The sequence below is a fragment of the Anser brachyrhynchus genome, assembly GCF_964034855.1.
Source record: "Anser brachyrhynchus genome assembly, chromosome: 15".
NCBI classification, from domain to species: domain Eukaryota; kingdom Metazoa; phylum Chordata; class Aves; order Anseriformes; family Anatidae; genus Anser; species Anser brachyrhynchus.
In genome coordinates this window covers 5,363,331-5,377,995 of record NC_137733.1, presented here as the reverse complement: position 1 = coordinate 5,377,995, position 14,665 = coordinate 5,363,331, and the positions used below count along the sequence as shown (strand labels likewise).

Sequence of the window (14,665 nt, the reverse complement as noted above, 5' to 3'; positions counted from 1 at the left end):
AGACCCCCAGCACCACAGCCGCCCTGGTGCTGAGCTCCTTGGGAAGCGGCGCTCAAGTTAATCCCCTCTGAGAGCACCTGGGGGTCTCTGCCCACCAGCTCTCCTTGTTCTCCCTCACCGCTTCGCTGGGGACTGCCCTCTGAATCCCGAGCCAGGACGAGAGCACGAGCATCGCCGGGCTCTGGCTGCTAGCGGCCGTCAGGAGCCCGATCCTTCACTTCAAAGGCCCTCGGCCGGGCCATCCGTCCTCGGCCGGGCAAGGCGACGGTTTCCTTTGGCACATCCGTGAGGGCCTGCGGAGCGCCGCGGGCAGTGCCCCGGCAGGGTGGTCCAAGCCCTCGGCCCACGTGAATCCTGCCAGCTCCGAACAATCATCATGGGGCTCAGCTGATTTACGCCAGCCGAGGAGCCTTTCCTTTGAACTTGGTTCTTCGAGGAGAACATCGTAAAACGCTTTCAAGCAGGCATGTCCCGAGCTTTGCAACTTCAAAAGCCACGTGGGCAGCCCGCCAGGAACCCAGGGCTGCACTTCAGTTGCATAGAAATCTATGGTAATTTCTCAAATGGAAAATAAATACTGCGAGTCAGATTTCCCTCTGCTTCTAACATCCCTGCTGGGTGAAGAGAAACTGGCTATCAAAACTGCCTGGCAATAAACCTCCAGCCCTACAGCCGGCTTCTTCCTGCACCCTTTTGCAGACAAGTCGCACCCAGGCTGCTCCGCGAGCCGCACTCGGCATGGTGGCACTGGGAATTTCACCAGGGAAGCTTCAAGAGGGGAAGGACTTTGTGGCTGGAAGTAAGGGAGGTGGCAGAGCACAGAGGGGACCTGCCTGGGCTGCGTGCCCGTGGGCTCCGATGAGTGGAGGCAGCCCGGAGCTTCAGGAGCCAGCTCAGCTGCAAAGCCCTGCCACAGCCAGGGAGGAAACAGAGAGGACCCACAGGGTGACGCCGGGCTCTTCCTACCCCTTCCAAGGGCTGAGGCAAGCTGCCCTCTGCTCCCTTTCCCATGTGCATGTGGCTGGAGGGAGCGGCGCAGAGACCACGGAGCCGAGGCTGCTTGCCCTGGGTGGCACTAACACGCTGCCAGTAGGGCCGAGTGCCGAACCCCGGCTGCCCTGCCTTCTTTCCTCAAAATACCCTGCTGGCTAAGCCGGTGGCCCTGGCCTGGCCCCCTCAGCAGCAGAGGCGGGCATGTGGGCTGAGCTGCAGGGGACATGGGGTCCCCCGCAGTGTGGTGAGGGCAGAGGGACCCGGGGCAGCAGCGCCGGGGGTCTTCTGGGGACCTCACCCTCAGCATGGCAGAGGATGGAGACGGCAGAGCCAGGAGAGGGCCACGCAAGCCTGCAGTGCCTGCCTCCCCCATCCTGCTGGCCCGGGCACGGCAGAGCCGCACCGCTGCCTTTAGTAGGCTCCGGTACCTTGACACTGGTCTCTTTGGAGAGTCCGGTTTCGTACTGAGGGCAGACCCGCAAGGTGACAGAGCCCGGCTTCTTCCCACGGTCGGCCAAGCACCCGGGCTGCTCCAGTGGCTCCTGGAAGCTCGGAGTCCACTCGGCCGAGCGCGTCCGGCCGCGCTCGGGGCTGGGTGCAGAGCCAGTCCCCAGCCTGAGCTGGCTGCCGTGGCCCCCGGGGGTCCTGCTCTCCGTCGGGGAGCTGTCGACGGAGCCGGGGCAGGACTTCCTGGCCACCGGGCAGAGCGGCTTGGGGAAGTCCAGGCTGCTGGTTCGGACGCAGTAGGCTTGCCGCTTCTCCGTGATGCGCAGCAGCTCGATCTGCCGGCTGGGCAGGACAAAGTCGCTGTCGTAGAGCTCGGGGGGCGGCCGGGGCTCCGGCGGGGGCAGCGGCACCGGCTGGAGCTCGTGGCTCTGCAGGACGTCCGGGGCGCTGTCCCGCAGGCTGCGGGTCGCCCTCCTGCCGCAGCACTCGGGCCCCGAGGAGGAGGACACCAGGTCGAGCTCCTTTGGGCTCTGCGCCCTGCTGGAGTCGTAGTCACTGTCGGTGGCCAGGAACACCTCAGAGGAGCCCTCCTCGTCCGACAGCCCGTGCAGGTCTGGAAGGGAAGCAAAGAGGGGATGTTCGTCGGCTTTGCATGAGCGGGAGCAGGACCTGTGCAAAGCCGGGCCCTTACCGGAGTTGAGCTTACGGCTGGTCTCTGGTGAGGGTGCTGGGGAGGGAAGGAAGTCGAGGTGGGACGAGGAGGATTGGGTCTTCTCCTTCATGGCACTACTTGAGGTGCTGAGGAACCCGCTGAGGGACACCCCACAGGAAGGCTGCTTGTACCGCGCGTGCTGCAGGGCATCCATAATCCAGCGCATCTCACGCCATATCTCCTCCATTTGCTGCCAAAAGAGGAAATAGAGGATCCCTTTCAGAAAGTAAACAACCACCACAAAAAAATCCCACAGTGAAACCCGGCCTCTCCCCACACACCTTTCCCAAGAGGCAAAAGGACCCCCCCCGCAGCGCTTTACAAACTTTTAACAGTGATTGCAGCGAGATGTTGCCAGACAAAGCCCTGACACTGCGGGGTCACAGTGGGGAGGCCCAGAGGACAGCCCCGCTGGGGACGCTCGCACAGCCCTGCCGGGGCGTTTCGGTCCCAGCCGCGTCCCATGGGCACACCGCAGCCAGCGCCTGCGCTGCGCACCTGGATGTAGTCCTGCACCTGCTGGTGCCTCTGCTTCGCCGTGGAGAGCTCGGCGTCAGAGAAGGCCTCCCTGAGGCTCTGCTGCGAGAGGAGCGACTCCAGCTCCAGGAGGGCAGACACCTGGCAGTACTGCATGATGAACTCCCGGTCGTATGTGAAGAAGTGCACTGAGGGACGAAAGGGAGGCGGAGAATGAAAAATATCAGGTCCCTAGGGGTTCCTCCGTGCCCACCCAACCCGGGGTGGAGGCGATGCTCTCCTCTAGCCCACCTGGAGCACTAGGGAGCCCTTAGCACTCCCTCTCCCCCCTCTCCTAGAGGAGGCGACAGAGCACAGCCACCCCAGCAGCTCCCTCCAGCCCTTCTCAGGCGCAAGGAGACCAGCACGAGGAGGCTCTGGCAGGGCAGGTCACCCCTTTTCTCACCCAGCTCGAAGATCTGCAGCGGCAGCGTGAGGAAGCCAGACTGAGGGGTGTAGGGGTTGTTCTGGCCTGGCGCCGTGCAGACATCATCTGAGGGAGGCAGCAGCAGCAGGAAGGAGACCTGGCCCCCAAAGTCCAGCACCTCTTGGCTGTATAGACGGAAATCTTTGGCCTGCAAGAGTCCGTCCAAAAGACATGACAGGTAACAGCTGCAAATGTCATCTCCCTCGTCCCTGGACCTTGGCTCCCACCCACACCTCTTGCAATGGGATGTTGACCAGGGTCATCAGCTCCTTGATGGCCGCCTGGAGCTCCTGGAACAAGTGGTTTTGGGATGTCTCAGCCTGTGGCTCCGCAGAAACGGGCTCGTCCATGCTGGCCATCTTCTGCAGCCATTCCCACTCCTCCCTGGAGAACAGCAGACAGACACGTGCTGGGGGGAGCAGCTCGGGGCTGACCTAAACACGCAGTCCCGACGAGAGCTGTGTTTGCTTAGCTGTTCCACCCCATGTGGTGCAGCCACCACAGCGGATGTGGGAGTTGTGGTGGCAGCAGGGGGACCTCAGCTTTCTCCAGCCCTAGGCAGGGCTTGGCAGGGACAGGGCTGAGTGGTGGTGCTGCACCACTTCCTCGAGTCCACACGCAGGAGGCAGTGGCCACGAGTGCTCTTGGGCTGGACGAGGCAGAGAAAAAGACCAGATGTCCCCCGAGCCCCACCTGGAGATGTTGGGGTTGGAGCGGATCTTCACGTGGCACAAGATGTTGGGGAGCTGCTCCGGCACCAGCACCCGGATCTGATCCACGGCGCTGCAGAGCTTCAGGTAGCCCAGGTAGAGGCCCGGGGAAAGGGCATGGCTGCTCCGCTGGTGGTAAGCCAGCTTGTCCTGAGGAGACAGGCACCGCTGGAGTGAGCCAGCCCTCGCAGCGGGGTGCTCTGCGGCCCTTGTGCCGGGTGCTGGAGGCAGCAGCGTTCCTGCAGGCTGGGCTCTGCTGCTCCTGCCAGCTGCTGCCCGCAGCCAGGACCAGACCTTTGGCCGCTGGAGCTCTGCCTTGGCCCTCCCAGCCCAACGGGAGTGCTGGCAGTGCCGCCGAGCACCCGCTGCCAGGCGTCCAGCCCCGTGTGGCACCCCCTGCCACTGCACAGCCCCGGGCAGAGACGGACAGAGAGAGGAAAAACAGCAGTGGAAGAGCCGGACGGGCATGAGGGACAGCCCCAGTGTGCCGGCTGGAACCAGCCCCCGTGTCCCCAGGCCTCTCGCTCAGCACCTGCACGGAGATGAGCAGCGTGTCCAGGGCAGTGGGCTCCTCCGGGGAAGACACGGACTTGCGGCTTGTCTGCAGCTTGCAGATGGGAACCCAGCGGACACTCTCGAAGGTCTGGTTGGTCTTCACCTCCTTCAGGGTGACGATGAGGATGTTGCCCTGCTTGTCTTTGATGGGCTCAAAGAAGACCTGCCCCAGGTCCTGGATGCCCAGCAGCCCCTGCACACCGGGATGGGGGACAGGAGAAAGGTCAGGGGACACCACGCTGCCTGCTGGAAACCAGCCCTCCCGGCAGAGCACCCACTGACAGTCCCCAGACGCTCCCCGTGCTGCAGAACCTGGCACCTGGGGACCCACCGGTGATGGCAAGGCGGGGGCTGCGGCTGGCCCAGCTGCAGCCTGGTGGCACAGAGCGGGCAGAGCTGGGGGTTTTCCCAGCTCCAGCGCATCTGTGTGCTGCCCCCAGAGGAGCACCCCCAAAAGTCACTCTGCGAGGCAGCAGGGGGACAGGGACCCCCCCCCCCCCCCTCACCTGCATTTGCGAGATGGCCAGCAGCATCTTGAAGCGCGTCTGCAGGATGCAGGAGCAGGACGACTGGGAGACGGTGACGCACTGCCGCAGCCACAGGATCTCGTCCCACATGCACGACACCTGCAGCACAGCCAGGGGCTGTCACCGCCGGCCGAGCTCCCCCAGCTGCCTGCTCACACAGGGGGGCTCTGGGGACAGCCGGTCCCTTTCTGTCCGAGCTGGGTGAGGAAGGTGCACGTGCACACATCGCTTCCAGCAGCAGGGGGGCCGTTTCGTACATGCTCCCCTGCCCGAGATGTCTTCCTTTCTACTAGGAGGGGCACTTTCCTGAGTTGGAGCAGAGAAGGTTTCAGCCAGGAGATGGCTTCTCCCTTAGTAAACCAGGACCATCCAGCAAGAGGGCTGGGGCCTGAGCTGCCTGCCTGCCCTTCCAGCAAGTCAGCTGAGACCCAGGCGGCAGTGCCCTGCATGTCCTGCTCCGCGGGCAGAGGCAGCACCCCCCACACTAAGGGTTGCAGTGGAGGTACCCCACACACCGTGACACCCCTGGAGGACACAGCACTCACGGCGGTGGCTGCCCCCCTCTAAGCAGTGTCAGGACACAGGCTGCGAGCACGGCTGCAGCGCTCAGCACAGGGCCCGGGGGGTGCCTACCTTGGTGAACCAAAGGAAATCCTGCATGAGCAGGCACGAGTAGGTGTCATCGATCTCCACCACTGGGATCTGGTCTTCGTGGGTCACCAGGATGTTGTCGTCCTTGTAGAAGATGGCTGTCAGGTAGAGGCCCCTGCGTGGAAGGGAAGACAGGCCGCGGGGTCACCCCTGGCCACCAGTTTCATTTCCCAAAGGGTCTGTCTCCGGAAGGCAGAGGAGATGCTCCGTACGGGTACGGGTACGCAGCTTGGCCGGTCCAAACGGAAATGTTTGATTTCTGAGCGATGGGACTGATCCCCACTGACAGCATGGGCTCATCCCGAGGAGGGACCCACCCTCAGCACCTGCAGCCCTGGCTGGGCAGCCCTACATCCCTGTGGGGCGGAAGGCTCTGCAACACCACCCCCCCACGAGGCTCTCACCGCTTCAGTGTCTTGAGGAACTTGCTGCCAGCGTGGAAGAGGTGCTTGAGGCTCTTGGAGACCGAGTGCTTCCTGCTCTGGGGCTGGTTCTTGCAGGGCTCTGGGAAGTGGAGAGCAGAGGGTGCTGCGGCGTGACCCCAAGAGCAGCGCCAGCAGCCTGGGGGGAGGCGCTGTGGGCTCCTCCGGGGTCACTGCATGAGCTGCCGCCCTGCTCATCCCATTCCTCCGTGCCACCCCAGCTCCTTGTGCCTCAGCAGGTGACCCCCCGAGCCCTGGGGACCAGCAGAGCCCCCGGGACCACAACGTGCTGCAGACTCACCGTGGCACACGCAGTGCTGGTGGACGGTCTTCACCTGGCCCAGCAGGTGGTCCAGAGCTTCAGCCTGGCCCCTGCGCCGCGGGGCCCGGCCGTCGTACTCCCTCCAGTCTGCAGGGACAGAGCCGGTGTCACCCCCCGACACCCCTCTCCGTGGGGCTGGCTGCTCCCCACCCCGCGGCACGGCACCTCCCGGCACCCACGGCGGAAGGTCCCAGGGCCTTTGGCACCTATGGGCCTTTGGAAGATGCTCTGTTTTGTGCCCTTCTTCCCAGCCCGCGGAGGATCCCTACAAGCCCCTGACACAGCAGCTCCCTGTCCCCACCACCATCGCCACGTGCTGGGACCAGCTCCAGAGCCACCAAGTTATTCCAGTCCTAGAAAGTGCAGCAGATCGGGGAAGCTACAACACGGCCCCGCCATCCTCCGGTAACCAGCAGGGCCGGGGTGCGTGGGGCACTTTTGGAGCCGCGTCCAGGAGCTGCCCCAGGAGCAGCGGTGCCCCAGCATGGGGCAGGGAGAACGGGGCCAGGAGCTCCCCGCGGCCACCGGCCACCCTGCAGTGGGGGTACGACGGAGGTCACGAACAAAGGTCCCGCCTGCTGCTGCCGCTCTTCACCGGGCTGAAAAAATAAAATTCTTTCCAGCGTCTTCCCTGGAGCTGCAGCCTTGTCCAGGTGAATGCAAGAGCGGAGCTTACCCAGGCAAACATGCAGCCAGTTTCTCCTGCCAGCCTCACCCCCTACACGGCGGCGGCAGGAGCGGCACGGGGCCGCCAGTGCTTTTACATTAGCTTTACGTTAATTGCTTTGAACACCCCCTGTCCTGCCTGCTGCTCTTTTCCATGGAAAGTTCAGCTCTGTTAACTTTGGCTGGGGCTTGCCACTATTTTTAGGAGCTTTAAAAACACCCAGGGAGGTGCCTGGCTGTTCTGCTGGGCCAGGAAGGGATCTCTACTGAAGGGAGAAATATTAACGGAGACAGAAATAAGAAAAATTGGTCCTGTCTGATCCCCGTGAGCTGCACTTGGTATCCGCGCTGCACGGATCTCGTGCACACAGAACGGGACCTGTGTGGGACAGCAGAGGGGCTTTAAGGGTGCAAACGTGAACAAACACCCGTTGCCAGGGCAGAGCAAAGCCAGCCTTACGCAACGCACGGGTGGGCTCACTTGTGCACCAACATGCGTGCAAATGTGATTCGGTGTCTTTCCGTGCAGGTGCTATAGTGCCCGAGTACCAGCACCTAGAGCTGCACCCAGTGTGTATGCACCCGGCCCTGGTCGCGTCTCTTTTCTCCTGCTTTCAGCCACACAGCACCTCGGTGGGCTCAGCACCCCTGGGTGCACGCAGGGCCACTCACGAGGTGCAGGATGGTGCCCGCCCCGCAGGACCCCTGCCCCAGCCACCGCCACTGCTCTGCCCTGCAGCCCCGACCTGGTTCGGGTCGGGTTTGAGCCCTGAGAGGTCAAGCTAGGGCATTCCCCCACACTGCTCCTCAGCACTTGCAAACACAGATTTTGCATGAACTCCGTTGTTCTGGGGCAGGTTTCATTACCTGGTAAGGACAGGCCCCTCCAAAAAGCTGCCCCACGCTAAATTACAAAGCTCTGCTAAAAAACACAGGGATGGTTTTCCTTCCTACAGATGGCTTCTTAGCTCAGAAAGCAAAACATCCTCTGTCCGAGCTACCTTAGGATCAGCTGGTCCAGGTGGCCTAAAACCTCTCCAGCCTTTACCAGGCAGCCAGACTAATCTCAGGCTGAAAGATAAACATCTGGCAGAGCTCCCAGTGGCCAGAGACAGCATCCCCCAAAGGGCAGTGCTGATGGCTCTGTCTACGAGCCCTGCACCTCTGCCACCGGGCACAGCCACCCCGTGGGGCCCAAGACCCATCTGCAAACTCTAAATACCGCATCCAGCTCTGAATCTGCCCCTGCCCCAGGGGCCATAATGCCCCATCCCAAAAGCTCCCAAGCCCACCCCACCCCAATCCCACAGCTGGGTGCCATCTCTCAGCTGTACTTACTGGAAGGGATGGCGAAGGGGGGCACTGAGGCCTGGGGGGGACCCCAGCCTTTCATGTTGTAGGCAGACACCTGGACGTAGTAAGCTGTGCCCTGCGAAGGGGGGAAGGCACACTCAGGATGCAGGTACCTCTCCCGGCTCAGCGTGCAGGGCAAGGAGGTGGGGAGGAATCCCACCACGCCACGAGGAGCACAAAACGGGACCCCATGGCCCGGGCTACGGGCTCTGACCCCCCCCTTACACCCCCTCCAGCAGCAATGCATGGGTGATGGATGGGCTGGGGTGGTCTCCCTGCCCAGGGCTGCGCACTGCCATGCGTCTGGGCAGTGCCTCCTGGGCTGCAGCCCTGCTGCCTTGCCCAATTCCCCCACACCACACAGAAGGGTCCTCCCTGCTCCTCAGGCCTGCAAGTCCCTCCCTCCCTGTCCGAAAGTGTGCACACAGCACCCCCTTGCCTGCACCCCCACCCACCCCAGCCCCTCCCGGTCCCCCCACCCAAGCCCCCTTCCTGCCGCTGTCCCCTTGCCCACCGCACTGCCATCCCACCCATCTGCCCCATGTGCAGGCTCTGGAGCGCAGCCTTGCCCTGGGAGCTTTCCCTGCTCCTCTGCCCCCGCAGCCCAGACCCCCAGCTCACCGACGCCAGCCCCCGGATGGTGAAGTGCAGGCTCTTCAGCTTGTCCACCACGGCCTCCCCCAGCAGCGGTGAGAAGGTGGGGGAGCAGCTCCACTCCACTGGAAGGAGAGAGGCCCCAATGTGCCACATCCCCAGGGTCAGACCGAGCCACGAGGCGAGAAGGGACAGGGAGGAGGAGCAGACCAAGCCGGGGGACCCAGCCAGGCTAAGCAAGCAATGGGCCAGGACTTAGTGGTGCCTGATGAGGGAAATTCTCCCAGAAGCATAAATATCTGGTTTAAGTGGGTGAAGGCACCCTCTGGCTGGTGGCCCTGCCATGCTGTAGTGTGACAGCGTCGTGCCACAGCTCAACAAGGGCTTGGCACGCTTGCAGCCCCCAGCGTGCTGGCACGGTGTGCACAGGGGAAGCACCCCATTGCATCCTGCTTGCACACCCCGGGTGCTGGCCGTCACTGTGTGCTCAGCGACGGCACAGGGACCCCAGTCCTTACCCTTGTATTTGGTGACAACGGCCGAGTTGACACTCAGGGGCTCCCAGAAGGTCACCTGCACCGAGGAGCTGCTGGCCACGGAGAGGTGCACGTTGCTGGGGGGGTCCGGCACTCCTACGGACAGAGAGCACAGGGCACCGCTACAGCAAGGACGGTCACTACAAACCTCGCAGCATCTCTCCCGTGCCTCCCCTGCACCCAGGAACACGTCCCCAGGGCGCTTGCCCCCTCACCCGCCCATATCGCAGGCTGCAGGGTGCGGGGGCACCGGTGCAGCCCCGCGCTTCCTCCCCGGCCCACGCACAGCCCTGCTCCTGCCCCAGCCCTGCTTCGGGCACTCACGGGCGTGCTCAAAGCCTGCCTTCATGCGCTTGTACAGCCGGTATCGCCACTCCCAGGCCTTGAGCTGCTTCTCCTTCTCGGAGCAGTCGGCGTTGGGTGCCTCGTTCACCACCTGCGCCGTCAGCTCGTTGACGCGCTGCTCCGCTTCCCGCAGCAGCGTGGAGAGGTGCAGCGAGCGGCTCTCCAGGCTGACAACTGCTGGGCAGGCACAGCCAGGGGCAGGGGTGAGCAAGACAGAGGGATGAGAAGGTGATGAGGAGAAGGTGGTTAGAAGAAGGTGGTTAGGGGAACTGTCTTTGGAGCCAGGCTCTGCTGGCACCAAATCCCAGCCCTGAGTCCCCGCCCTTGCCACAGTGCCTTGCTCGCAGGGACAGCGGAGCTCCCCAGTGTGTGGCCGGGCAAGCAGGGAGCAGGGTCCGAGCACCTCTTCCCACCCCAGCACCATAACTCCCCTAGTTTCCTGCTCTGAAATGTGGAGGCAGCACCATTCCCTGCTGCCCCATGGCACATGCAGTACACAACAGGGTCTGCTGCCCAAGCCGGAGATGTGGGTGCTGCACAGCCTGCTCCAGCCCACCACATATGTGGACTCGCAGGAGGCAGATGAAACCCCCAAGCTGACAAAAGCATCGCCACTGTCCTTGCTGTTTCTGCCTGCCCTCCAGCCAACTCACAGTGTGGGCTCTCCTTTGCTCCTGCCTGCAGCAGGGCCCTGGCGATGGGAGCGTTGTTGGTCATGATGGCGATGTCCAGGGGCAGCAGCCCCTCGCTGTTGGGGGTGTTGAGGTCCAGCTCCTCGGGGCTGTACTGCTTCAGCAGCTCCTGCACCCGGTCCAGGTCCTGCAGCTCCACGGCCTCGAAGAGCGCAGCATTGCTCTGGAACTGGACGGAGGGAGATGCGGCGGTGAGCTGGGCATGGAGTGCTTCTTCACCCCACCCAGCATCCCACCAACCCAAACTGGGCTCGTGGATGTCTCCAGAACCAGGGGCTCAGGAACATCAGCTCTTGCAGACACAGATGGATGATGTTGAGCAAACACCCTGACCCCAGGCGGCTTCACCTAACGCACACCCCTCCCGTCCCCCTCATCCCCGGCCTCGGCGTGGCTGAAGGGACCGGCGGGCACTGACCAGGTAGGACTTGCGGAGCTTCTCCTTCTCGCCCCGTCCCGCCAGGCTGCCCTCATCAAAGGACGTGTAGTTGACTCGGAACTTCCCCGAGAGGTTTCGGTAGAGCCTTTTGGCCGCGTTCGGCGAGGAAGGGCCCGGCGGCTTCCTGGCCTGCGCCAGCTGCAGGTCCCGCATCTGCTGCGTCATTTTGGGAGAGGACGACCTAGGGCAGGGGAGAGGAGGCAGTGAGTGACAGGCCGGAGGGATGTGCCGGGAAGGCAGAGGCAGGCAGTCGGCAGCTTCGGGAAGAGGACGTGAGCCAGGAGAGCCAGAGTCACCGACCCTGCAGCACCGGGCCCAGGTCCCCGACTCAGTGCGAGCACGGTGGTGTGGGGCTTTTGCCCATGAGCCATCGGTTGCAGGACCGAGGGTTTTCTCTGGCGTCAAACATCTGATCCCCTTGTTGCTGTAGCCCATGGCACAGCTCCCCGTTAGGGGGCATCAGGTCTGAAGAACATTTAGAGCAACCATGTCTCACACCATTTCTCACAGTTCTGACCTCATAGCCCAGTGTATAAGGCCAGATATCCATGGGAAAAGTCTTCCCCAAGAAGATAAATAAGGAGGAATAAGTGAGGAATAAGCACGACAAAAGGCATGGCAGTTGTCTAGAAGGCAAGGCCAAAATGGTACTGCGAAGTTGTGAGGGTGCTGATGATGGATATAAAGCCATCGTCGGAAGGCAGGATATTGATAACAACTTCACTACGTGCTCTTCACCGCCCTGATTTCAAGCCAAGCACAGTGGGCTGCAGGAGTCCTGTAATGATTTTACCTTTCATTACCATGATGTTTAAAAGCAGTGATGGTGGGGAGGTTGGCTCCTGCCAAGGAGATGGGTTGGGTTGGCTCCCATCTCACCGGCTTCACCCCATGGATTTAGAGGCTCTGAGCATGGCCCAAGCTGCAGCGCCAACCGCTGCCCTGGGTCTCTCCTGGCACGGGTGCTACCGGTGCTACATGGACCAGGCACAGACTGGGGACACCAACCACATGAGAGAGAGCAGCTGAGGGCTCCTCAAGCCCTGGGCTTGGCCACACACTGCGAACACGAGACCCCGCAGCTCTGCAGTCAGCGGTGGGTGGAAATGACGAGAGAAAAGCCACCCGTGTCTGTGCTGGCATGGTGCCCTGGCAGGAAGAGTCAAGCAGGTTTGGACCACGCCTGAAAAGCCAAGCGCAATCTGATGTTCTTAGGAAAGAGAAATAGCTGGCTCGAGAGGTTCTCGAGCAAACCCTTGTCTTTTCTCTGGTGTTTGAAAGCTCCCCACTGCACAAATCCCTCTCTGCACCGCCGGCTGCTCCTCTGAGGTGAGACAGCCCCGCTCGCAGGCTCGTCCCCTGGGTGCCCTGTCCTCCTGGTCCCTTCATCCAGGGAGGCAACGATGCTCTCCCATGCCAGGAAAGGAAGTCCCCAGAAGCACCTCTCCACATTAGCTGCATTAAACCCTGTCGTAACAGACCCCCGCTGCTGCAGCCATGCCTGCAGAACCAGATTTTAAAAAGAATGGCTCTTGGGAGCAAAAGCACCTTTTTCTGCCAATTAAACTACATGGCAAATGACCCAGCACAGGCAGGCTGCTCAACTCGGAGGAAGTTATCACAGAGATGGTAGAAATAGAGGAGACACGGAGAAATTTCTCACTGTTTTCCCTCATCCGATTTGCTTCTAATGAGAAGTAAAGAGACGGAAATTATTCAGAGCTCTGGAGTGAACGTCCATCTATATTAAACCAGCTGCCCCAAAGATAAAAGGGTTCCCGGCCCCGTGGTCATGAGTCATCTGGGCTCAGCGAAATGGTCTTGATTTATCTAGAGCTAAACTTTGCGGTGGAGCAACTGATAGCTGAAAACAACACCCGCAGCCGCCGTGCCCTGAAGGTACGAGCAGCCAACACCAGCTCACCGGTCCTGGGGGCACACGCTGGGAGGAGGTCAAGGCCACGGCAATTAGCTCCTCTGCCTCTCTAGTGTCGGTGCAGCTTAGCTCAATGTCTCCCTGCCGCAATCAGTTCTTGTTGCTAATTACCGACCTACCCACTGCAGCACCGCAGCAGCGCCTCGCCGGCCCCAGCTTTTCAGCTTCCCGGCTGCAGGACGTGGTGTGGACAGCAGCCCTGCACTGCTCCAAATCCATGTGCAAACCCCACCGGCGCAGTGAGCCCAGAGCTGGTTCCCCAGCTCTCGCCTGTGTTATGCCTGGAGAAGGCTGGGGTGCTGCTACAAGATACCTCGGGGCTGCCCAGACCCCTCTCGTGGAGCTGTTGTGATGCTTTTTAAAGCGCGTGAGGAAGGATGTGCACAAGACAACTTCATTTGATCCCTCTCTTCTTCTGTAATGAACACAGGCAAATTCACTGGGTGGTTTACAACGCTGTGGTTTCTGCATATTCTGGGGTTTTAATGTTTCCAGCGCTGCAGATCTTGGCCCAGTAAACAGTGTTAATAATTGTTGTAATTATATCATTTTAAGTGCATTTTGTTTAAGGGCGTAGGCTCCCCGAGGCTCCAGCAGAGAACCAGTCCATGTCGGACAGGGCTGCCCCGGCCCGCTGCAAGGAGCCCGCCCGCCCCGTGCCGGGGGGCACAGCCAGCGCCACGCACCCCGGGGGGCTGCGCCCGCCCCATCACCACGCTCCTTTCCGGGGGGGACAGGGTGCTGTCACCTCCGGGAGCTGCTCCCCGACACCGGCAGCTCGACACCGGCAGCTCAACATGGCAGAGAAGCTGCAGGGGCTTCGTGAACAAGACTTTTTTTTTTTTTTTTCCCTTTTGGAGCCCAAAAACAAGAGGCTGAGAGGTGTTAATTCTTCATAGGAATGAGCTGGCTTGGAGTGGGGAAGAGCTTAATGGCTTTGAGGTAAAAGAAGATAGTTTTAGATTAGATATTAAGAACAAATTCTTTACAGTGAAGGTGGTGAGGCACTGGGACAGGCTGCCCAGAGAAGCTGTGGGTGCCCCATCCCTGGCAGTGCCCGAGGCCAGGCTGGATGGGGCTTTGGGCAGCCTGGGCTGGTGGGAGGGGTCCCTGCCCATGGCAGGGGGTTGGAACCAGGTGGGCTTTAAGGTCCCTTCCCACCCAAACCATTCTGTGATTCTATGAAGAGAGCAAGGACTGGGTCCTTGCAGGGCTTCTGGTGGCTTTGTGGCATGAACACCCTGGTCCGGACGGCATCCTGGTGTCTCAGCACCAGCTGCCAGGGCTGCCTTCCTGACCCACAGCCCAGTTCAACTCGGGGTTATTCGCTGAAGGAACAGGCAAAGGCCAGGAGGAGCCTGGCATCCAGCTACCGGGGCAAGCCCAACCCAATCTGGGCAACCTCACAGGGCAAACCCAACCCAGTCTGGGCAACCTCACCCCGAGCTGGGAGCTCGCATCAAGGGATCAGCCAGAAAGCTGCCCGTGGACACTGAAGCAGACTGCTTCGGAAGTCAGCACGGGGGAATTTTCTCTTTCGAGCACCCTTAGGCTGAGCACGCGACGAGCCCACGCTCAGCCTGGGGGCTTGGTGCATGCACCCTGCGGGCGAGTGCACGACGTGGTCACTGCCACTCAGCCGCCCGGTGCTCGCCTGCAGAACCCGCTGCAGCCCGCAGCAAACGCACAAGTGCCTTTTGGCTCCTGTGGTCACGAAGCAGAAACGCAGCTTCCAGCACAGAGAGGAGCTGCCGATGCACTCGCATTTTCCACTCCGTTCGCCTGAGTATAAGCAATTTTTCAGGGCTGGGGAAATAGAGAA

At 61.6% G+C, this 14,665-nt stretch overlaps 1 protein-coding gene across 21 annotated transcripts in view; it reads right to left on the bottom strand.

The window, feature by feature from the left end:
• The window catches only part of LOC308178479 (ankyrin repeat and fibronectin type-III domain-containing protein 1-like), a 194,196-nt gene that overhangs the window by 1,573 nt on the left and 177,958 nt on the right, over positions 1 to 14,665 (bottom strand). For all 21 annotated transcript variants that reach the window (XM_080557169.1, XM_080557188.1, XM_080557187.1 and 18 more), the window contains 17 exons: positions 10,887 to 11,088; positions 10,430 to 10,637; positions 9,756 to 9,950; positions 9,414 to 9,527; positions 8,923 to 9,020; positions 8,287 to 8,377; positions 6,262 to 6,369; positions 5,943 to 6,042; positions 5,521 to 5,653; positions 4,867 to 4,986; positions 4,338 to 4,553; positions 3,789 to 3,955; positions 3,329 to 3,479; positions 3,075 to 3,243; positions 2,651 to 2,817; positions 2,132 to 2,342; positions 1,422 to 2,053 (listed from right to left, as the gene is read on the bottom strand). In XM_080557169.1, the coding sequence (XP_080413295.1) occupies positions 1,422 to 2,053; positions 2,132 to 2,342; positions 2,651 to 2,817; positions 3,075 to 3,243; positions 3,329 to 3,479; positions 3,789 to 3,955; positions 4,338 to 4,553; positions 4,867 to 4,986; positions 5,521 to 5,653; positions 5,943 to 6,042; positions 6,262 to 6,369; positions 8,287 to 8,377; positions 8,923 to 9,020; positions 9,414 to 9,527; positions 9,756 to 9,950; positions 10,430 to 10,637; positions 10,887 to 11,088 (3,082 nt within the window). The remainder of the gene's footprint in view (positions 1 to 1,421; positions 2,054 to 2,131; positions 2,343 to 2,650; positions 2,818 to 3,074; positions 3,244 to 3,328; positions 3,480 to 3,788; positions 3,956 to 4,337; positions 4,554 to 4,866; positions 4,987 to 5,520; positions 5,654 to 5,942; positions 6,043 to 6,261; positions 6,370 to 8,286; positions 8,378 to 8,922; positions 9,021 to 9,413; positions 9,528 to 9,755; positions 9,951 to 10,429; positions 10,638 to 10,886; positions 11,089 to 14,665) is intronic.